Source organism: Chiloscyllium plagiosum, unplaced genomic scaffold (assembly GCF_037043375.1).
Source record: "Chiloscyllium plagiosum isolate Xiang-an unplaced genomic scaffold, Cpla_swu_hap1 HiC_scaffold_15, whole genome shotgun sequence".
Lineage (NCBI taxonomy): Eukaryota > Metazoa > Chordata > Chondrichthyes > Orectolobiformes > Hemiscylliidae > Chiloscyllium > Chiloscyllium plagiosum.
The window spans coordinates 16,571,764-16,594,617 of NW_028270153.1; the positions used below are offsets into that span (position 1 = coordinate 16,571,764).

General features: G+C 44.1%; 1 protein-coding gene across 4 annotated transcripts in view; it reads left to right on the forward strand.

Moving 5' to 3' along the window:
- The window catches only part of LOC122560245 (protein phosphatase 1 regulatory inhibitor subunit 16B-like), a 202,541-nt gene extending 180,496 nt beyond the window's left edge, over positions 1 to 22,045 (forward strand). For all 4 annotated transcript variants that reach the window (XM_087994771.1, XM_043710731.2, XM_043710732.2 and 1 more), the window contains 3 exons: positions 453 to 582; positions 6,758 to 6,929; positions 15,643 to 22,045. In XM_087994771.1, coding sequence (XP_087850897.1) covers positions 453 to 582; positions 6,758 to 6,929; positions 15,643 to 16,152 — 812 coding nt within the window. In that variant the 3' untranslated portion in view covers positions 16,153 to 22,045. The remainder of the gene's footprint in view (positions 1 to 452; positions 583 to 6,757; positions 6,930 to 15,642) is intronic.
- Positions 22,046 to 22,854: the final 809 nt, after the last annotated feature.

The window sequence follows — 22,854 nt, forward strand, 5'->3', positions numbered from 1 at the left end:
AGTTGGTCACTTGAGGCCCTGAATTAGGGCAGAGGCAGTGGCAAGGCTACCAGCCTGGTAATACTCCAGGGGAGACCATGACATTCTCCTCAATGACTCTATTCTTTCACACACTCATTGTATCAGATAATCTTCAACTTGCAAGGAAATTCAACCTGGTGTGTGGATTTCGGTGCCACTAATTTGCACCCTATGAGATAATCCACTTTGTGACTTGAACCATCTTGTCTGAAAAATGGTACCTTAAGCAGTGCAGCCCTCCTAAAGTTTTGGCATTGCAGGGTCAGCCACAATTCTATAGGCTCAGCCCACAATCTACAGATTGAGAGACAAGTGTGCTGCTGTTGGGTCATAGCACAGGCAGATAGCACAGCCTACAGGTTCAATCTCAAAATGGTGCACTGTTGTATTAAAATTATCTGAAAAGGACTAATGTTACTTTTCCATTGTAGATCTCTGTGATGATGAGGAGTTCAGAGTCTTACTTCGACAGCTCAAGCACAAACATGATAGCATCCTGAAATCACAGGGCAAGAACAAGTCATCTCTAAGCAGGAGAACCTCTAGCGCTGGAAGTCGAGGGTTAGTAGTTGCACCCTGATTGATGAAAGATCTTCTTCTACAGCAACACTCAGATGATTTACTTGGATGTCGCTTTCCTTGGTCACAGTTCCTGGCTTCTTTAGTTAACTTTCTGGGCCCCATTTTCCCTTATTTGTAAAATGAAAATGGCCCTGAGTAATTTTGGTTGTTGGTCATGAACATATGATCTGGAATTCGAAATAACTCCACAAACAACACCATTGAATCAAAGAATTGAATCCTTGCAATATGGAAGCAGGCCATTCGGCCCATTGAGTCCACACCAATCCTCCGAATAGCATTTTACCCAGACCCACCCCAGCCCTATAACCCTGCATTTCCCCTGCCTAACCCACCTAGCTTGCCTGGACAATATGGGCAATTTCCCATGGCCAATTCATGCTAACCTGTACATCTTTGGACTATGGGAGGAAACTGGAGCACCCAGAGTAAACCCACACAAACACGGGAAGAATGTGCAAACTCCACATAGACAGTCGCCCAAGGGTGGAATTGAACTTGGGTCCCTGGTGCTGTGAGGCAGCAGTGCTAACCACTGAACCACCTTTATTTACACATGAATAGTATTTGACACTGGTTCAGCGAGCACAGAGCCAGCTCCTAGAGTGAGCCAGAATCCCTAACACTCCTGTTTATATCTGTCAGCCAGTACTCCCTGATTTGGACCAGAACAGAACAGAAAGGCAGATCAGGGAATGTTAACAGCCCCAATCAGGGAATTCCTATTCTGTGCAGTCCACCTGGCTGAGTTCATTCCAATCACTGCGGAATTACTAATAAGCTTGATCAAGATGTATCCTCTCAAATCCACTCAGGGAAATTCTGAATAATTCCCCATGCCTCTTCTCTCAGAGGTTTGTGAACCTTGGAATGGCAGCCATAGATACTAAGTCATTAGATATACTCACAACAGAGGTCAATAGGTCTGAGGGATATGGGGATAGTGTAGAAAGGTGGAGATGAGTTAGAAGATCAGCCATGATCTTATTCAATGAAGGAGAAGGATCGAGAGCCAAATGATGGACTCCAGTTTCTGTTTATGTTTGAATTGAGAAAGCTGGACACTGCTTTACTGGGGAATGCAAAAGAAAAACCAACAAGAAACTGAATAAAGGCAAAACGTTGCAAATAATGGAGATAGACAAAAAATCATAGAGTCATACAGCACAGAAATGGACCCTTCGGTCCAAACAATGTATGTCGAACATGATCCCAAACTAAACTAGTCCCATCTGTCTGCTCCTGGCCCATATCCCTCCAAACCTTTCCTATTTATTCACTTACCCAAATGTCTTGTAAGCATTGTAATTGTATCCATATCCACCACTTCTTCAGGAAGTTCATACCATGAGAAAACCACCCTCTGTATAAAAAGATTGTCCCTCATGTCTATTTAAAATCTCTCTCCTCTCCCCTTAAAAATGTGCCCCCTTGGGGAAGTTCAGCAGATCTGGCAACACCATTGCAGAGAAAAACAGAGTTAACGTTTCAAATTCAATAACTTTGGAAGTAAAGAGGTGGAAAAGTCATGGCTTTTATGCTGTAGAAAAGGGATGTGGAGGGCAAATGGACAGAAAGGTAGATCAGGGAAGGTGAAGAGATTGGAAATCAAAGATGTCATTGAACAAAAGACAAAGGGAAAGATAATGATTCTAGAGAAGAAAGGGTATTGAAATGGAATAAGCAGTAATGACAAAATAGAGATAAACTCTGAATGAACCGTGAAAAACAGGATACAACAAGAAACAGAAGTTATCCTTCCTAAACCTTTCCTTCCGATGTTCTGGTTCTGTCAGCCAGTTGCTATGCTTTGAACTGGAGCATGAGTACATCATTTGGTTTATTTCTTTAATACAATCATAGCTGATCCTATAGTATCTTCATATTCCATACTGTCGTTAGACCTCCAGGGAAATGATGGATTAGCCATGAATTTGGAATTGAAGAGCAGGGTCACAAGGGATACTCCTATCTCTGTTTTTCAGTGATATTCTACCTTAACTCTACTGCCTGCTTCCCATACCCCTTGATCCTCTGAGAGACCAAAAGTCTATTTCTCCAAATGTTGAACATACTCTGTGACTGAACATCCACAATCCATTTGCATAGAAAATTCTAATGATTCACAAGCCTCTGAATGAAGATATTTTTCTTCCATTTCAGTTCTGATGAAGAGTCATTGGACTTGAAACGTTAACTCTGTTTTCTCCCCGCAGACACTGCCAGACCTGCTGAGTTTCACCAGCAATTTCTGTTTGCGCTTCAGCTCTTCAGCATCCACAATTCTTTGTTTTGTTATACTGAATAATAAGCTTCTTATCCTTCAACTGTATCCCCATGTTCTAGCTTCAGTCATCAACAAAAACAGCCTTTCATGTGTCTACCCTTTCAAGCCCATTTCGAATCTTCGTTTCAATTACATTACCTTTCGTTCTTCTAAACACCAGCGAATATGAGGTGAATCTACTCAGCTTCTCATCGCAGGCCTACACGTTCATTCAAGTATACAATCTAGTGAACATTGTTGTCCCATCTCCAAGGCAAGTATATCCTTCCTCAGGTTTGGAGACCAAACTGTGCATTTGACTGCATTCACTTCCCTTATCTCTGCTGCTTTTCCTGACCCATTATATTATTCACCACATGAGGAAAGTGCTTTGGATATGTACATTTTCAATCACTTTTTCTGGCCTGCTTCCACACTGTAGGGATTCCATGATTCTGTAAACTCATCAAAGTCTTTGATAGGCAGATTAATAATAAGAGGGTGGTGAAGGGACCAAAAGGGGAGTTATGTATGGAAGCATGAGGCATGTTAGAGGCATTAAATGAATACTTTGCATCTGTCTTTCCCTACAAGGTGGATTCTGCCATGTTAGTGACTAGGGGGAAACTCCAGCACTATAAAGTCTTTAAAACACATAATGTGGAGGTCCTGGTGTTGGACTCGTGTGGACAAAGTTAAAAATCACACAACACCGGGTTAGATCCAACAGGTTTATTTGAAAGTACAAGCTTTCGGAGCACTGCTTCATCTTCAGGTAGCTAGTGGTGCAGGATAATAGGACTGAAAATGTGTTGCTGGAAAAGCGCAGCAGGTCAGGCAGCATCCAAGGAACAGGAGAATCGACGTTTCGGGCATAAGCCCTTCTTCAGGAATGAGGAAAGTTTGTCCAGCAGGCTAAGATAAAAGGTAGGGAGGAGGGACTTGGGGGAGGGGCTTTGGAAATGCGATAGGTGGAGGGAGGTCAAGGTGAGGGTGATAGGCCGGAGTGGGGTGGGGGCGGAGAGGTCAGGAAGAAGATTGCAGGTTAGGAAGGCAGTGCTGAGTTCGAGGGATTTGACTGAGACAAGGAGGGGGGAGGGGAAATGAGGAAACTGGAGAAATCTGAGTTCATCCCTTGTGGTTGGAGGGTTCCCAGGCAGAAGATGAGGCGCTCTTCCTCCAACCGTCGTGTTGCCATGGTCTGGTGATGGAGGAGTCCAAGGACCTGCATGTCCTTGGTGGAGTGGGAGGGGGAGTTAAAGTGTTGGGCTACGGGGTTGTTGGGTTGGTTGGTCCGGGTGTCCCAGAGGTGTTCTCTGAAACGTTCCGCAAGTAGGCGGCCTGTCTCCCCAATATAGAGGAGGCCACATCGGGTGCAGCGGATGCAATAGATGATGTGTGTGGAGGTGCAGGTGAATTTGTGGCAGATATGGAAGTGTCCCTTGGGGCCTTGGAGGGAAGTAAGGGGGGAGGTGTGGGCGCAAGTCTTGCACCTCCTGCGGTTGCAGGGGAAGGTGCCGGGAGTGGAGGTGGGTTGGTGGGGGTTGTGGATCTGATGAGGGAGTCGCGGAGGGAGTGGTCTTTTTGGAACGCTGATAGGGGAGGGGAGGGAAATATATCACTGGTGGTGGGGTCCGTTTGGAGGTGGCGGAAATGACGGCGGATGATACGTTGTACATGGAGGTTGGTGGGGTGGTAGGTGAGGACCAGTGGGGTTCTGTCCTGGTGGCGGTTGGAGGGGCGGGGCTCAAGGGCGGAGGAGCGGGAAGTGGAAGAAATGCAGTGGAGGGCATCATCGACTACGTCTGGCTGGAAATTGCGGTCCTTGAAGAAGGAGGCCATCTGGTTTGTACGGTTTTGGAACTGATCCTCCTGGGAGCCGATGCGGCGGACAGGAAGGAATTGGGAATATGGGATGGCGTTTTTACGGGGGCAGGGTGGGAGGAGGTGTAGTCTAGGTAGCTGTGGGAGTCGGTCGGTTTATAGTAAATGTCCATGTCGATTCGGTCACCCGAGATAGAAATGGAAAGGTCGAGGAAGGGGAGGGAGGAGTCTGAGACAGTCCAGGTGAATTTGAGGTCGGGGTGGAAGGTGTTGGTAAAGTTCCGCCTACTTGCGGAACGTTTCAGAGAACACCTCTGGGACACCCGGACCAACCAACCCAACAACCCCGTAGCCCAACACTTTAACTCCCCCTCCCACTCCACCAAGGACATGCAGGTCCTTGGACTCCTCCATCGCCAGACCATGGCAACACGACGGTTGGAGGAAGAGCGCCTCATCTTCTGCCTGGGAACCCTCCAACCACAAGGGATGAACTCAGATTTTTCCAGTTTCCTCATTTCCCCTCCCCCCACCTTGTCTCAGTCAAATCCCTCGAACTCAGCACCGCCTTCCTAACCTACAATCTTCTTCCTGACCTCTCTGCCCCACCCCACTCCGACCTATCACCCTCACCTTGACCTCCCTCCACCTATCACATTTCCAAAGCCCCTCCCCCAAGTCCCTCCTCCCTACCTTTTATCTTAGCCTGCTGGACACACTTTCCTCATTCCTGAAGAAGGGCTTATGCCCGAAACGTCGATTCTCCTGTTCCTTGGATGCTGCCTGACCTGCTGCGCTTTTCCAGCAACACATTTTCAGCTCTGATCTCCAGTATCTGCAGCCCTCACTTTCTCCTCCAGGATAATAGGACACAGAGTTTATAGTAAAAGATGAAAGTGTCATACAACTTTTGTTGCATCAGTTGTCTGACACTTTGACCTTTTATTATAGACTTTGTGTCCTATGATCCTGCCCCACTGACTACCTGACAAAGGAACATGGCTCCAAAAGCTTGTACTTTCAAATAAACCCGTTGGACTCTAACCTGGTGATGTGTGATTTTTAACTTAAAACACATAAAAAGAGGTACAGGTTAGCTGTCAAAACCTAAAGTTGATAAGGTAACCAGGACTAGATGAGATACATCCAATAAGATTGAGGAAGTGAGAGTGAAAATTGTAGAGACATTGCCAATAACCTTTCGCTCATCTCTGGCCTCAGAGGAGGAGCCGGACATTTGAACATTTATGTCCTTGTTCACAAAATATTGTAAAGAGAAGCCTAGCAATTATAGACCAACCAGATTAACTTTGTGGTGGAGAAACTTCTGTTACATGAGATCGGATTAATAGTCACATGAAAAATGTCGGTTAAGGAAAAATTGTAACAAACTACCTTGCTGAAGTCTTTTGAAGAGGTAATTGAGAGGGTTGATGAGGGTAGTGTTATTGATATGGTGTACATGGACTTCTAAAAGGCATTCAATACAATGCCACACTATGGACTTGTGAGAAAAGTTAAAGAAGAAAATGGACAGTAACAACATAGTTACAAATTTGTCTGAATGAAAGGAAACAGTGTATTGGTTAATGTGTGTTTTTCAGGCTGTAAGGTTTATAGTGGAAAGTGGAGTTTGTCACCCTGCACAGTAGGTTAGATATAACAAAGATACATTTAAAGAGTAATTAAGCACTGACATTGATCAATTGAAATACACTTGTCAATCAATCAACTGTCACTTCTCATATAGTGTAAAAATATTGTTACTCTTTGTTTTGGTATTTATTGCAAATTGTCTTAAAGAGTGAAAGATGAAAAACTTTGATGAAATATGACTTTTTCAGCAATACTCAATTCGTGTACTACTAAACGACTGTAAATATTCCTTAAAGTGTAGGAAGTAAGAACACCAAGCTTGTGTCCTGTGTGCTAATTTAAGGACTGGATTAGCCCCAGCGTGTGCACAGTATGTATTTGTGAGTTGAAACAATCCTGATAGACCAAGGATAGCTCCAATTTGAAACTTGGTGCAAATAGTAATGCCGGAATCCTGTTTCCTTTCAGGACGGTGGTGCGGCGAGCCAGTGTGTCGGACCGAAATAATTTGTACAGGAAAGAATGCGAGCAGGAAGCAATTATCTGGCAGCAGATGGGACAGAAGGAAATGGAAAAGGAAATCGCAGGCAGTGACGGAGAAGATAAAGACTCCTACAAAGATCAGGAGAATGTGACCCCGGTAAAACTTTAGCTAAAATATTTACCTGTCGGGGCTATCGTCCACCAGAATGTGATGTTAAACTAAGCCCTTGTCTGTCTGTCTGTATGTCCCCTGCTAATGTTCTTGATCGGTTTAGCACTTCCCACTCCCTGGCCCTCTCTCTCACACTCATGTTTTGAATTAAAATCAAGTTTTGAAGGGTGGCATGGTATCTCAGTGGCTAGCACTGCTGCCTTGTTGCGTCAGGGACCCAGGTTCGATTCCAGCCTTGGATGACTGTGTAGAGTTTACACATTCTCTCCATGTCTGCCTGGGTTTCCTCCCACAATCCAAAGATATGCAGGTAATGTGGATTGGCCAAGCCCTGTATCGCCCCAAAGTGCCCAGGGATAAGCAGGCTAGCTGGATTAGCAATGGGGATTGGATATGTTTTTTTTCCCTGTCCGGGAGCAGCAGGAGACAGAGCGGAGGTGACGTTGGAGACCAGAAGGTTGCCTGAAAGGTAAGGATTTAGTGTAAATTTGGGCAGCGGCTAAACCCAAGGTACTACACATGTAGTAACTCCCTCCTGTCCCCCTCCCCACCCTAACCAGAAGAAAAGGATTCTGTATGGCAAACTTTTTTGTTTCTTTTCTTTCATATATTTAAGTGCATTATTTGGTTTTAGTTAGTTGATATAAAGCTAAGGTTTACAATGGCAGGGGACCTCAGTCCCATGGCATGTGCCTCTTGTTTGATGTGGGAGCTCAGGGAAGTGGCTGACATTCCTGACTCTTACACTTGGAAGAATGGTGTCCAGCTGCAGCTCTTGTTTGACCGCATGACGGCTCTGGAGCCGCGGATGGACTCACTGTGGAGCATCTGCGATGCTGAGGAGGTCGTGGATAGCACGTTTAGTGAACTGGTCACACCGCAGGATGGAATTGCTGAGGGAGACAGTGAATGAGTGACCAAAAGACAATGAAAGAGTAGGAAGGCAGTGCAGGTATCCCCTGCAGTCATCTCCCTCCAAAACAGGTATACCGTTTTGGATACTGTTGGGGGAGATGGCTCACTAGGGGAGGGCAGTAGTTGTCAAGATCATGGCACCGTGGCGGGCACTGCTGTTCGGAAGGGTGGGAAAAAGACTCGTAGGGCCATAGTCATGGAGGATTCTATTGTGAGGGGTGTAGATAGGTCATTCTGTGGCTTAAAAACAGGACTCCCGGATGGTATGTTGCCTCCCAGGTGCTCAGGTCAGGGATGTCACCGATCGAGTGCAGGACATTCTAAAAGGGAAGGGTGAACTGCCAGTTGTTGTAGTGAATATAGGTACCAATGATATAAGTAAAAAATTAGATGTCCTGAAAGCAGAATTCAAGGAGCTCGGAAAGATGTTAAAGGGGAGGACCTCAAAGGTAGTGAGGTCCACGTGCTAGCCAGCGTAGAAATGAAAGATTAGGCAGGATGAACACGTGGCTTGAGGGATTGTGCAGGAGGAAGGGGTTCAGATTTGTGGGATATTGGGACTGGTTCTGGGGAAGGTGAGACTATTACAAATTGGATGGTCCACTCTGGAACTAATGTCCTTGGGGGAGTTTTTGTTACTACTGTTGGCGAGGTTTTACATTAATGTGGCAGGGGGATGGGAACCAGACAGAAGACTAGTAGACAGTGAGGTGGAAACTAGAGACTGTAGGGATCATGAAGTTAGCATGGGATGATATCATGGCTGTGCTAAAGGAGGACATTATGGAGGGCTTGAGCAGTGAGGCATTATGGGTGAAGCTGAGAAATAAGAAGGATGCAGTTACATTGGTGGGGCTGTATTACAGGCCTCCCAACAGTGAGCGTGAAGTAGAAGAACAAATAGGTAAACAGATTATGGAAAGATGTAGAGACAACAGGATGGTGGTGATGGGAGATTATAATTTTCCCAACATTGACTGGGATACACTTAGTGTCAGAGGTCTGGATGGAGCAGAATTTGTAAGGATCATCCAGGAATGTTTTCTAGAGCAGTATGTTAATAGTCCGACGAGGGAAGGGGCCATATTGGATCTGGTACTGGGGAACGAGCCAGGCCAAGTGGTAGATGTTGCAGTGAGGGATTTCTTTGGGAATAGTGACCACAATTCTGTAAGTTTTAGAACACTCGTAGACAAAGATGAGAGTGGTCCTAAGGGAAGAGTACTAAACTGGGCCAAGGTCAATCATATCAAAATTCAGTAGGAACTGGGAAATGTGGATTGGGATCAGCTATTTGAAGGGAAGCCCACATTTGATATGTGAGAGGCTTTCAAAGACAGGTTGAAGATAGTGCAGTATAGGCATGTCCCTTTGAAAACAAGGGATAGGAAAGGCAAGATTCATGAACTGTGGATGACAGAAGAAACTGTACGACTAGCCAAGAGGAAAAGGGAAGCATACATAAGGTCCAGGCAACTAAGAACAGAACAGGCCTTAGAGGAATATTGGGAGAGTAGGACCAGTCTTAAAGGAGGAATCAAGCAGGCTAAAAGGGGTCATGAAATAACTTTAGCGAGCAGAATTAAGGAGAATCCCAAGCCCTTTTTTTTTCATATGTAAGAAGCAAGAGGGTAACTAGAGAAAGGGTTGGTCCACTAAAGGATAAGGAAGGAAGGTTGTCTGTTGAATCTGAGAAAATGGATGAGATTCTCAATGATTACTTTGCATCACTGTTCACTGAGGAAAGGGACATGATGAATGTTGAGATTAGAGATAGAAGTTTGATTACTCTGGATCACGTTGACATAAGGAGGGAAGATATGTTGGATAGGCTAAAGGATATTAAGCTGGACAAATCCCCAGGATCAGATAGGATCTATCCCAGGTTGCTGAGGGAGGCGAGAGAGGAAATAGCTGGGGCCCTGACAGATATCTTAGTAACATCCTAAAACACAGGTGAGAGGCTGGAGGACTGGAGGGTTGCTCATGTTGTCCCCCTGTACAAGAAGGGTAGTAGGGATATTCCAGGTAACTACAGACCAGTGAGCCTGATGTCAGTGGTGGGAAAGTTGCTGGAGAAGGTACTGAGGGATAAAATCAGTTCTTATTTGGAAAAGAATGGGCTGATCAGTGATAGGCAACATGGTTTTGTGCGGGGGAGATCGTACCTTACCAACTTAATAGAGTTCTTTGAGGAAGTGACCAAGTTGATAGATGAAGGAAGGGCTGTTGATGTCATAAACATAGACTTTAGTAAGGCGTTTGATAAGGTTCCCCATGGTAAACTAATGGAGAAAGTGAAGTCACATGATGTGCAAGGTGTTCTAGCTAGATGGATAAAGAACTGGTTGAGCAACAGGAGACAGAGAGTAGTAGTTGAAGGGAGTTTCCCAAAATGGAGAAAGGTGACCAGTGGTGTTCCACAGGTGTCAGTGCTGAGACCACTGTCGTTTGTGTTAGACATAAACAATCTGGAAGAGGGTATTGGTGGTCTGATGAGTACGTTTTCAGATGACACGAAGATTGGTGGAATAGCAGAAAGCATAGGGGACTTCAAAAAATACAGGAGAATATAGATAGACTGGAGAGTTGGCAGAGAAGCGGCAGATGGAGTTCAATCCAGGCAAATGTGAGGTGATGCATTTTGGAAAGTCTAATTCTAGAGCGAATTATACTGTAAAAGGAAGAGCCTTGGGAAAAGTTGATGAGCAGAAAGATCTGGGAGTTCAGGTCCATTGTACCCTGAAGGTGGCTGCACCGATGGATTGAGTGGTCAAGAAGGCATATGTAATGCTTGCCTTCATCGGACGGGGTATTGAGTATAACAGCTGGCAGGTCATGTTAAAGTTGTACAAGACTTTGGTTCGGCCACATTTAGAATACTGTGTACAGTTCTGGTCGCCACATTACCTAAAGGATGTGGACGCTTTGGAGGGGGTGCAAAGAAGGTCTACGAGGATATTGCCTGGTATGGAAGGTGCTAGCTATGAAGAGAGGTTGAATAGGTCAGGATTGTTTTCATTAGAAAAAAGGAGATGGGGGCGGGGGACCTGATTGAGGTCTGCAACATCATGAAGGGTATAGACAGGGTGGATAGAAATAAGCTTTTTCCCGGGGTGAGGGATTCAATAATGAGAGGTCATGCATTCAAGGTAAAAGGTGAAAAGTTTAAGGGGGATACACGCAGCAAGTACTTTACACAGAGGGTGGTAGGTGCCTGGAATGCGTTGCCAGCAGAGGTAGTAGAGACAGGCACGGTAGATTCATTTAAGGTACGTCTGGACTTATGCATGAGTAGGAGGGGAGCAGAGGGATACAGATACTTAGGAATTGGGCAATAGGTTTAAATAGTGGATTTGGATCAACTCAGGCATAGAGGGCTGAAGGGCCAGTTCCTGGGCTGTAAAATTTTCTTTGTTCTTTGTTCTTGTGGGCTGGGTCTGGGTGGGATCCTCTTCGGAGGGTCAGAGCACAACTTGGTGGGCCAAATGGCCTCTTTCCACATTGTGGAGAATCTATGATTCTAAAATAGATAATTGGACCTAATGACATTACCGGATCTGACCTTCATGGTTAAAACAGACATATTTTAAATAAGAATGTAAGAAATGGGAGCAGAACAAACCATAATAGCCAAATAAAATGACTATGGATGTGCTCCTGCCTTCACTCCAGGATCTCAGAATAAAGGGTCACCGATTTAAGAATGAGATGAGGAGACATTTTTTTCACTCAGGAGGTTGCGAGTCTTTAGAACTCTTTTCCACAGAGACTCGTTGAATATATTTAAGGCTGAGATGGCTAGATTCTTGATCGGTCAGGAATCACGGGTTATAGGGAAGGGGCAGGAAAGTGGACTTGAGGAATGTTGGAACAGCCATGATCCTAGTGAGTGGCAGAGCAGTCTCAGGAGGCAGAATGGGTGACTCCTGTTCCTATTGCTCACGGTCTTTCCACCCATTCCATTATTACTTAAAATCCGAGAGACCAAATTGACACTTTCATAATAATGGTGTGATCATCAGGAAATTATTAACTATGTGTGTTAGTTTATTTAAAACAGTAAAACACTTTTAAAAGTTATGAAGCAAACATTACAGCAGCCAACTGATATCTGTGTGTGCAGTTTACAATCCCATAGTAGACCAACAGGCAGCGGAGTCACAACATTGTATGTACACAGCACATGGAGTCCTTAAAGGTATTCTCTCTAAAGGCATGGTACACAACAACAGCGCTTTCAGAATAAACATAACCATCAATTTGGCCTTGAAAGGGGTGGTTTTGTCAGCAGCAATCAAAATTAAGATTGGACATATCAGGAAGCAGTGGATAAATATTCCTAGACTATTTTACATACTACCCAGCCTGGCATCTGCCTAGTGGGAGAATAAGAATTGATCTCCAAATATCTATGCAAAACAAAGATAACTAAAATGTTTAAAGCAATATTTGACGGTAAAAGTATGTTCAGTACTCTTCTGGCTCTACTTAAAAAAAAACATAGTGGGCCAGATTTTCCAAGGAGTGGCAACCTTCTGCAAAACATCGTTCCACCCTACATTTTTACAAGAGGAGAGAGCTCTGTTTTCCTGATAGGGGAGTCAGATCAGCAGTCGTTCAGGAGTGCGGAGCAGTACTTCCAGTCTGATAGTTAACTTGCAAAGTAAAACTGTCAGGGGGAAGATAATCCCCACCCCTTCTCACAGCAGCTTGCTGCTGTTTCTGAAGTGTAAAGGTCCAGATTCCCAGAGTTCCACTTTGATAGCTGCCATCAAATTGTCACGATTGAAGGTATGTGTGAGGTTGGGGTGAATGGAGGGTATGGTTCCAGGTGGGTAGGGGACTAGTGTATCAGGTAAAGGGGATGCCAGGTGTGTAGGGGACTAGTATATCAGGTAAGGAGGGTGCAGGTGGTAGTATCCCAAGTGGATAGAGGGATAGTGTGATTGGTGGGTAGGGTGCAAGGTGGCAATGAGGCCAGATAAGTGGTGCAATCTTGGGGGTTAGGTCAGGGCATTGGGACTGGTTGGGGTCAGGGAAGAATGGGTATTAAGTCCCAAGGTGGGCCAGTCTGGCAGCAAATGGAAGGGTCTTGGAGGTAGATTATGTTTAGAACAAGGAGGACCCAGGTCTGGAGCAGAAGAATGGGTAGGGAGTGGAGGAAGGGCAGGTCCATAGTCTGAGGAGGGGAGGATGGGTCTGGAATTTGGGAGAAAGGATATTGGATCTCAAACAGGGTAAAGGGAGTGTCAGCTGTGGAGAAGCACAGGGGTGATGGGTTCTAAGAAAAGAGACCAGGTTGTCAGGTCAGGGTCTGGAACAGTAACTGGTCCAGGGAGGGGCAGTGTGTGCGGTAAATATGGAGTCAGCTGAATAGAGTACTCAGGAGTTAGTTGATATATTTAATAGTCTAACTTTTCCTAATTTCATCAGAACCTTTAAAATCATCCAGTTGAAATGGATACCTTCGAAAGGTTCCAAGCATTGAGAAATTTCCCAGTGGAATCTTCAATTTCCAGGGCAATTCTTTAGGAGTCTGTTATGATATGGATCCACAGGGTCCCCTGCACAACTCCCATTATGTGGGAATAATGACTGGCCATCGGAAAATCTGAGCTATTATGGTCATATCCCATCACATTCAGATTTGATGCTTTGATATTGACCTTTGTGCTGTGGTTCTCAGTCATTCCACTAGGTGGCAAGCAACCATAATACAAACTAACGTTAAAGGTGTCAAATTAATCCTGATGTTCTGCAATTATGTCACTCAGTATTTTTTTCTTTTGTGGATTTATTTTCTAACACAGCATTTCATTCCACATGAGTGTAAATTTTATGGGACAAGGAGGGATCACCATTAACATCCTGGGGAGTACTATTTATCATAAATGTAGCTAGACTAGGCATGTAAATACTGAGGCTGTAAGATCAGGTCAAGTCTGTCCACTTTCCAAAAGGCACAAATTAGGAGTGTGATGAGGTACTCTCCACTTGCCATAACATTCGAGAAGCTCAACATCATGCAGGATAAAGCAGCTCACTTAATCAGCAATCCATCCACCACTTCAAACAATCATTCTCTCCACCAACAGTACTCCTGTGTGTGTAAAATGCACTTCAGCAACTCACCATTTGGTAGCTCCTTCCAAACCCACAACCGTAACCATCTGGAAGGACAACAGCAGTAAATGCACTGGAACACCATCTCCTCCAAGTCGCACACCATCCTTACTTGGATTTTCCTCACTGTTTCTTCACTATTACTGGGTCAAATACCTGGCACTCCCTTCCTACCCCCAATCCCTAGTGCCATGCTTCAAGAAGGCAGCTCATCACCACCCTCTCCAGGTCAATTAACAATTGTTAGCCTTGCCAAAGCACAAGGACAGCATTTTTCTTTCACAAATTCCTGCATCTTGGACTGTCACATCCACCTCCAAATAAAATCTGCACAGTTTCCCCCACTCTTTGGGCTGACTTTTGTTTATCTCCATTGCTTATTCAGTCTCGATGCACCGTGGACCATTCTCTTACTGAATACTGTTGAGATGTCGGATTTGGAAAGTTAACCAGATCTGAAAAAGGTGGTGATGTTCACTAAATCAGTTTGCTAACGGACAAAGGTCAAGGATCCAAGAATAAAAAGAGCATTGAATCCATAAGGGTTTGTAGCAGCACAGTTAAAACAATTTATCTGATAGCAAACTACACAGGAGATGTACTATGTTGTAGAATTAAGCCATAGAAATGTCCATTTAAATGGGAAAACTCTAGGCTCCTTTCAAGTCTCCCTTCTATGCTAGCATGAGTGACAATGATTGTCAAAATCTTGTGTTCCTCTGACTGTGCCCCCTGGGAGAACTCAATAGATTATTCCAGGGCTGTGTCAGTCTGAATCAGTCAGCCTACTTATAAGACAAGATGACAAGCTAAAAGCTTCGCCAACAGCTCTATGTTTAACATGGTGCAGCTGAGGCTTAATTTCTTATCTCTTCTCAGTAGCTGAGCCAACCAAGATGGGGCTGGAAATATTAGTGTTTCTAAACTGGGGAAGAGCAGGGGAAAATCACTCTGGATTATTTCCCCAGGAATGTCATGAATATTGAATTTGTCCACGCTGCTTCTACTCTTGGATAGTGCTGATAATGACCACCAACCTCTCACTGTTGAATTGTATCCCAAGATTAGTCAGCACTTTGAAACCAGAGGGAAATATAATAGAATGAGCACCACAGAAGAAGGCCTTTCAGTCCATCAAGTCTTTACTAGCTCCATAAACAGCGCTACCTGAATCATTCCACTCCCTTGCTTTTACAGCAATAGCTCTGCAAATTTCCTTTTCAAGAATTGATGGAATTCTCAATTAGAGTCATACAGTCGTAGAGACATGCAGCACAGAAACAGACCCTTCGGTCCAACTTGTCCATGCCAACCAGATATCTTAAATTAATCTAGTGCCGTTTGCCCCATATCCCTCTAAAACCTTCCTATTCATATACCCACCAATGCCTTTTAAATGTTGTAATTGTACCAGCCTCCACCAATTCCTATGGCAGCTCATTCCATACACACACCCTCAGTGTGAAAAAGACTACCCTTAAAAGTTATTTTTGAAACTGCTTCCCCTGCCAATACACATTAATACACTGTGTAATCCTTCATCTCTGGCGATTGGAATACTATGGAAATCAGGTCACTTTTGGAGGTTTGTTTTTTTTTATATAGATTTTACAGGCAATAACCTGTGGTATTATTAATATGCTTGTTTTAAATGCAGAGTCTGTCATCCAACTCCCAAAAGGATGTGACGGAACAAGTTGGGTCTGTGGAAGAGTCGGCAGATATTGGCAGAAAGAACAGTCCTTCACTCTCAATCTCAACTTCCCGACGGTCTTCGTCTGACACGGAATCCTTGAGGATATCGCCGGCGCCAGAAAGAGCGAACGGCCAGGCTGTGCCTGACAATTCCAGCCCTGCTCCTTCACCGCAGCCCAGCAGGGACAGGAGCAGCCAGACGCTGTCGGAGCTGAAGCGACAGCGAGCGGCCGCCAAGCTGAAGAAGCAACTCTCCCAGGAAGCAGCTCTGGCCAACGGCCTGGGGAGCATCTTAGAAAGTGAGCAGCTTCAGCCCAAAGGCAGCCCGGTGGGCTCGAGGACACCGGAGGTCAGTCCCAATGGGAACTCGCTCTATTATTACCAGCCCAGTGGGGACCCTCCGTTATTAAAACTGAAGGCACCGTTGGAGGAACCGGATGCTAAGGGACAGGGCTGCTGTAGGATTGTGTGATGAAAGGAAAGGACCTGTTCTGTTACACATTGCACTTGGGCCAGAGATGGTTACACATTGGTAGCTGCTACATTGAAGTACTGACGTGAGGATGTTAATTTAAGCAGTATTTTAATTCATTGACAGCTGAATTCTCTGTAACTTTATGGAGTTCTTTATTCTGCAAGGTAAGAGAGAATGACTGTGTAACTGTTTGGAGTTCCTGGCCACCAGTATGGTAAGGATTCCGCACTGTATTACTGTACAGATATTCTGACTCATTTGGGACTGTCCTTTTTTTATTCTCCGATGCTGCAGGATTTAGAGTCATAGGGTCATAGAGATGTACAGCAACTTTTAATCCATTGGTATTTAATTGAATGCCAGTTCAGCACTCACAGCATCTGTAACCAGTTTATGAAAACGATTGTCCATTTTGAATGGTTTCTTTTAAAGTAAACAATTCGCACAGCACCAGATTGAACAATGCTGCATTTTGTTTTAATGTGAGCAACTGTTGTAGAGCTTGTCCTATTTAAGGTTAATCCAGCATCAATATTACTCCTGTCTTCAGGGGACTACATTGCACTCTCCAGGGACTTGGAGAGAGAAGTGATTCATTGAGAAACAGCGGTTTATAGTGCAGAGGTAGCTGCAACTGAAAATGAGAAGATATGGAAGCACTTTCCCATTTGTCACTGAGGGATATTGAGTACTTCCAAGTTGGTCCTGCAGTGGTCAATTGTGCTTTTGTAGCTAGAAGCCAGTAACTCTGCCCTGCTTCACTGAAGCCATTCTTGCCCTAGACTGGGAAACACTTCCTTTCCCATGTGCATTTCATCTCTACTGCAGCTGGAGGCAACTTTGCTTCTTGTTGGAGAGCAATGTAGGAGTCCGGTATTTCTTTAAACCAGCATTGCTTGCAACCCAGTTCTACCAAAATCCTGCTCCCTGTCAATCCCAACTCCATTATTTTGGAGGGATAACATTCTGTGTAATGGTGAACAAGGAACTGAATTATAGCAACATGCATGATAGCAACTGTGAATGTCATGTGATCATCTGGTATGGTCACGTGGCAACATTTTCACTGCGTTAAAAACATCCAAATGTAACACTCAAAGCTTAACTTGACATAGTCATCTTGGCTGACATTTGGAAGTCACCATTGTCCCAGAGGGCCATGGGGCTGTCTTCTCACTGGAGAGAGAGAGATAGGAGACAAGCGGTGGTGAATTTCACTGAGGGTCACATGCCTCAGATGAGTAGGCAGGGCTTTTATAACCTTCAGCCAGTTTGGAAATTGAGCCTGCTCTGTTGGCATCACAAATCAACTATCCTGCCAACTGAGCTAACTGACACCTAGACTGGCATTTCACCCTCCGATCAGTCCCATCAGATTCGCTGGTTAGTTATTACACTGTTGGTTGTGAATCTTGCTGACTGCAAGTTGCCTGGCGTGTTTGCCTACAAAACTAGAGTGACTGTACTGCAGAAGGTTCTGAGGAAGTGAGTTGTGTTATCCAGCTGTAAATTTGTCCCCCTCTTTTTTTTTTATCCAGCATCTCACTTAACCTTGTGCATTCTCCCATACAGGAGACGTTGCCACCCAAACCTGAGTGAATCAAGACAGGTGTCTTCCTCTATTCTTGATCTGCAACAATTCCCTCTACTCTCCCTTTCCTGAAGCCATAGTGTAATAACTAACCAGATTCTCAAGGTCCAACAACTTTGGTTAGCACTGCTGCCTCACAGCGTCAGACTTGGGTTTGGATTTCACCTCGGGTGACTGTCAGTGTGGAGTTTGCACATTCTCCCCGTGTCTGCATGAGTTCCTTCCGGGTGCTTCAGTTTCCTCCCACAGTGAAGAGAGTGAGCTCTGCAGATGATGGAGATCAGAGCCAAAGAGTGTGGTGCTGGAAAAGCACAGCAGGTCAGGTAGCATCCAAAGAGCAGAAGAGCCAACGTTTCAAATATAAGCTCTTCATCAGGAAGATGAAGGAAAACATCGACTCTCCTGTTCCTCGGATGCATCCTGACCGGCTGTGCTTTTCCAGCAACACACTCTTCGACTCTTTCCTCTCACAGTCCAAGGACGTGCAGGGTTAGGCGAATTGGCTGTGCTAAATTGCCTGTAGTGTCCAGCGGCGTGCAGGTTAGGTATTTGGCCATGCTACATGTAGGGTTACAGGGATGGGGTGGGGGGCTGGGTCTGGGGAGGCTGCTCTTCACAGGGTTGGTCTGGACTCAATGGTCTGCTTCCTCCAAATCCCTTTGTTAATCAGTGTGTTGTCTTAATGGTAATGCCATTGGACTAGTAGTTCAGAAACCTAGGCTAATGCTGTGAGAACTAAATACAGAAAATGCTGGTTGAATTCAACAGTTCTGACAACATCTGTAAAGAGAGAAACAGAGTTAATGTTCAGAGTCCAATCTGACTCTTTTTCAGAACTCAATGTTCGAGGGACCCAGGTTTCAATCCAACCATAATGAAATAAGAATTTTATTTAAAAAAAAACTCATATTGACCTTGTCTAATGGTGACCATGTGTCGATCCGGTTCACTAATGTTCTTCAGGGAAGAAAGTTTGCCTTCCTTACCTGGTCTGGCCTATATGTAACTCCAGACCTACAACAATATGGGTGACTATTAACTGCCCTCTGAAATGGTTGAGAGAATCAATCATTTAAATGAAATTAGGGAGGGACAACAAATGGTGACCTTGCCAACAATGCCCAGGTCCCACGCATGACTTAAATAAAAATTATGATGCTGCAATTTCTTGCTATGGGAACTGGCTCACCGCTAAGTGCTCAGTATGTCAGCTGTCTGATACAGTTAGGGGCATACTTTGGGGCCTCCACCACATACGGGCACCCTGCTTGAACTGATGAGCTGTAATAATCTACCTATTACAACCCAAAGTGGATCAATGAACTGGCTGTCAGTGTTACTGAGTATCCATAGAATCGCTAAAGTGTGGAAATAGGCCAGTCAGCCCAACAAGTCTGCAAGGACCCTCCAAACAGCATCCCACCCAGACCCATCCCTACCCCATATCTCTCCATGGCTAATGCACCTAACCTACACTTTCCTTAACACTATGAGCAATTTAGCATGGCCAATCCACCTAATCTGCACATCTTTGGATTGTGGGAGGAAACCAAAGCACCTGGAAGAAACCCAAGCAGACACAGGGAGAACGTGCAAACTCCACGCAGACAGTCACCTGAGGGTGGAATCGAACCCAGGTCTCTGGTGCTGTGAGGCAGCAATGCTGACCACTGAGCCACTGTGCCCCCTGGAGTACTGCAGAGTAGCAGCTTAGTTTTTTCTAGTTGCTGGGATTTGATGTGTCAGTATGGTTGAGTGTTATAGGGTGGGTGAGTAATCCTGTGGAGGAACTCTAAATGTTGTTTGTTCCTGGACCCTAAAAATTCTTAACTCCAATTGGTATTGACTCACTGGAGGGGCAGGTTTTACAGGATTAATGTTCAGATGAAACAAAAACAAACCTTCAAATTCCTACTTAGCTTCTGATCAATTGACAGAGCAACAGAGTGGGATGGTGTCAGACGGAGGAGCTGATATATACAAGGGCAAACAAGAGTGGAGTGTCACAGCAGGGTGTCTCCTGATCAACTACAGGGAACTCTCTGGGAAACAGGGAAACCATTCTCTCCGAACATTTCTCCTGGCATCAGCGATGTCAATGAGACTTAGGCAGAGTGGACACAGGATTGTAGCAGGAGAAGAACAAAGAAATGACAAGTTGGCAAAGAACCCCCCACCTCCTCCACCTTTCTGCCATTCTTGATGCCCTCCTAACCCTGGAGAGCTGTAAAAGCCAAAGGAGAATCTCAGCACTGAGAGCTGTGGTGTTTGTTAATGCCCCAAATGTTGTTCATTTTATGTTTCCAATGATCATATTTAAAGCTTTACAATTTAACTGCTTTTAATTTGCAAATGGAGAGGCATTTTATCAGGTAAACTGGAGGAGAAAACTGATGTGGAGAAATAGCACTCATTGTTCAAGCTAATATGTAGGACGGTGCCATTGAGCGGATTATCCCTCTAGAGTAAACAAAGTGCACCTTTTGAACCCAAAGTTTCATGATCAATCTATTGTGACTTTACTCTCACCTGATTAAATAGGAGAGCGATATTAAATGAGAAAGGACAAAACCTTTATTGATAAATGCAAAAGTCTGAGGGAGCTTGATAGGGTAGGTATTGAGAATATGTTTAGAGGGATATGGGCCAAGCTCTGGCAAAAGGGACTAGTTTAGCTAGGAAAACATGATTAGCATGGATGAGTTGGACCAAAGAGTCTGTTTCCATGAAGTAAAACCCTGTGATTCTATGACTCCACATTCCCACAAGTGGGGTCTTTCAAGCTAGGGGCATCGTTACAGAATAAGTGGACATTTATTTAAAACTGAGGTGCAAAGAAACATCATCCAGCGGGTAGTGAGTGTCTGAAATTCTCAAACCCAGCGAGTTGTGGAGGCTCAATCACTGAAAATATTTGGAGGAGGTAGATAGGTTTTTAAAATATCAGACAGTTTTAGGGCTAGAACGAGGTGGCACAGGAGAGGAGATGAGGCCTTGGGGCAGTTAAGTCATGATCTTGTTGAATGGGGGGGTAGGTTTGAGAGGCTGTACGTGCTTATGTTCTCAAATGTCCCTGGGTTCAATCCTCAGCCTCTTAGAGGCTGCAGGAAATTGAGTAAACCCTTGTCCAGCCATTTGAAGGAGAGAATGGGCTATGGTTATCTTCCTAGATTGTAACAGTTCCCCCCCCCCCCCCCCTTCATTTTGGAACGTACATATATCGATAAAGATTTGGATATTGCATGAGTTGTTTCAACTGAGCCTACCATCTCTGACTAAAGGTGGGGTAAAAGTGAAAAATGCCATATAACTTTAACTATAGTAGTTGTACTATGATCGGTGATTGTCAGAATATGATTATCGCTGGTTAAAATGTGCTTATGGTTTAATCATGTCGCACAGTAATGACACTGCAACCACAATGAGGTACTGTTGTACTGGCTTGAAGAACACATTTAATGTTGGTATCCAGTGTACAGCTTTTTGTAAACTTTGAAGCTGCATTGGGTTAGTGCCACTGGTGCGAACCTGTCATCATTGGTGGTTTAATAAATGACACAAACCTGAAAGGTTTTACCAGGACAGAAGTCAGAAGGTTAAGTTAACGTTCTATTCCTCAGGGAAAATAATCAAGACAGGCAACCTATTTCAACCATTTGTAATTCAAGTGGGTGTAAATTGCTCACTCAACCAGGTTAAGCTGTCAAAGGGAGCCTATTTCTCTGGTTGTCCTATGGAAAAAACATTTGGCTAATAATAGGATCAGGCTCTCTTTAATGGCCCCACAGGGTTGAAAGGTCTATTGCTACTCTCAAATATGCTTCAATTGATGATTTTACTACTGTGCCCAATACTGCTTACAATGGCAGTAATTCCATTCAGGACTTTTTGTGGTAGAGGTTGGTGCCTTTGTGACTTTTGTGTTAAAGAGGAGATGAACAGGTGGGCATAAATTCATTGTCCATGGTTAGTATTTTATCATGAGCAGCATGTGGCTTTTTTTTTCCAGAAATGGGTCAATGCCTTTGACTTTTGGAGTCAGCAGTGTGTGCACAAGTTGTGTTTTCACCTTTTTCTGCAGGTTTTGCTTTCGACTTTGGTTGTTGCATGTGCTATTTTATGCACTGGAGCAAGACCTTATTGTATATCATATGGAACTACCCGAAACTTCTGATAAAATAAAAACTGTACAGTATATAGTTATATATATATATATATATATGTGTGCTGAATGTTGTTTATATTTTTATAAATGTCTATGTTTCATTTTATGCTTAATATTAAAAAGGATCAAATCAGTCTAAATGACTCCCATTTAACTTCAGTTTCATCTGTTGTTTTTTTTTCTTGTCAATTGCATATGCAAATCATAAACCTGTCACTGAGTAGTTAAGATATATCACTCTCTCGTGGAAGTTAATGTGAATTAGTAAGGTCTCTACCCGACCAAATCACCAGCTGTCAACTGCCCTAGTGGTTTGTGCTAAAATATAGGAACCCTTTGTTGGTCTTGGATGTGTAAAATCCTTACAAAGCTGCAGGTTTTTTTTTGGTTGCACACTCCCAGAAGGTGGTAAGCAGTTTTCCTAAGTAAAGCAGAAGTAGGTCACTCAGCCCCTCCAGCCTGCACTGCCATTAACAGGATCGTGGTTGAACTGATTATAACCTCAAATGTACAATCCCATTTACCACCAACCTTACCACCCCTTGCTTAACAGGAATCTATGTACCTCTGTTCATTTTGAAGAATGTTAAGGGTCAGCTATTAGTGCAAACTGGAATCATGTGTACTCCAAAACCAGCTTCCCTTTCCTGATTCATTTGTTACTTTCCAATACTGAACTTTTACAGTCTTTTTTTTGGTGTGTGATGTGTTTAGCTGGTCTGTTTTACAAGGCAGATATAAAGAAATATAGATTTGCAGTTATATAGCCCGCCTTTCCCCAATCAGGATGTTCAAAACATTACAAAACAAATTACCATTTTTTAAAGTATTGTCAGCGTAGTAACACAGAATGGACAATAACATAAATATAGTACCTTAATGTAATAATGTGTTTCAGGGTAACATTTTGAAATAAAGTCTGACAGAAAGCAACACAAAGGAG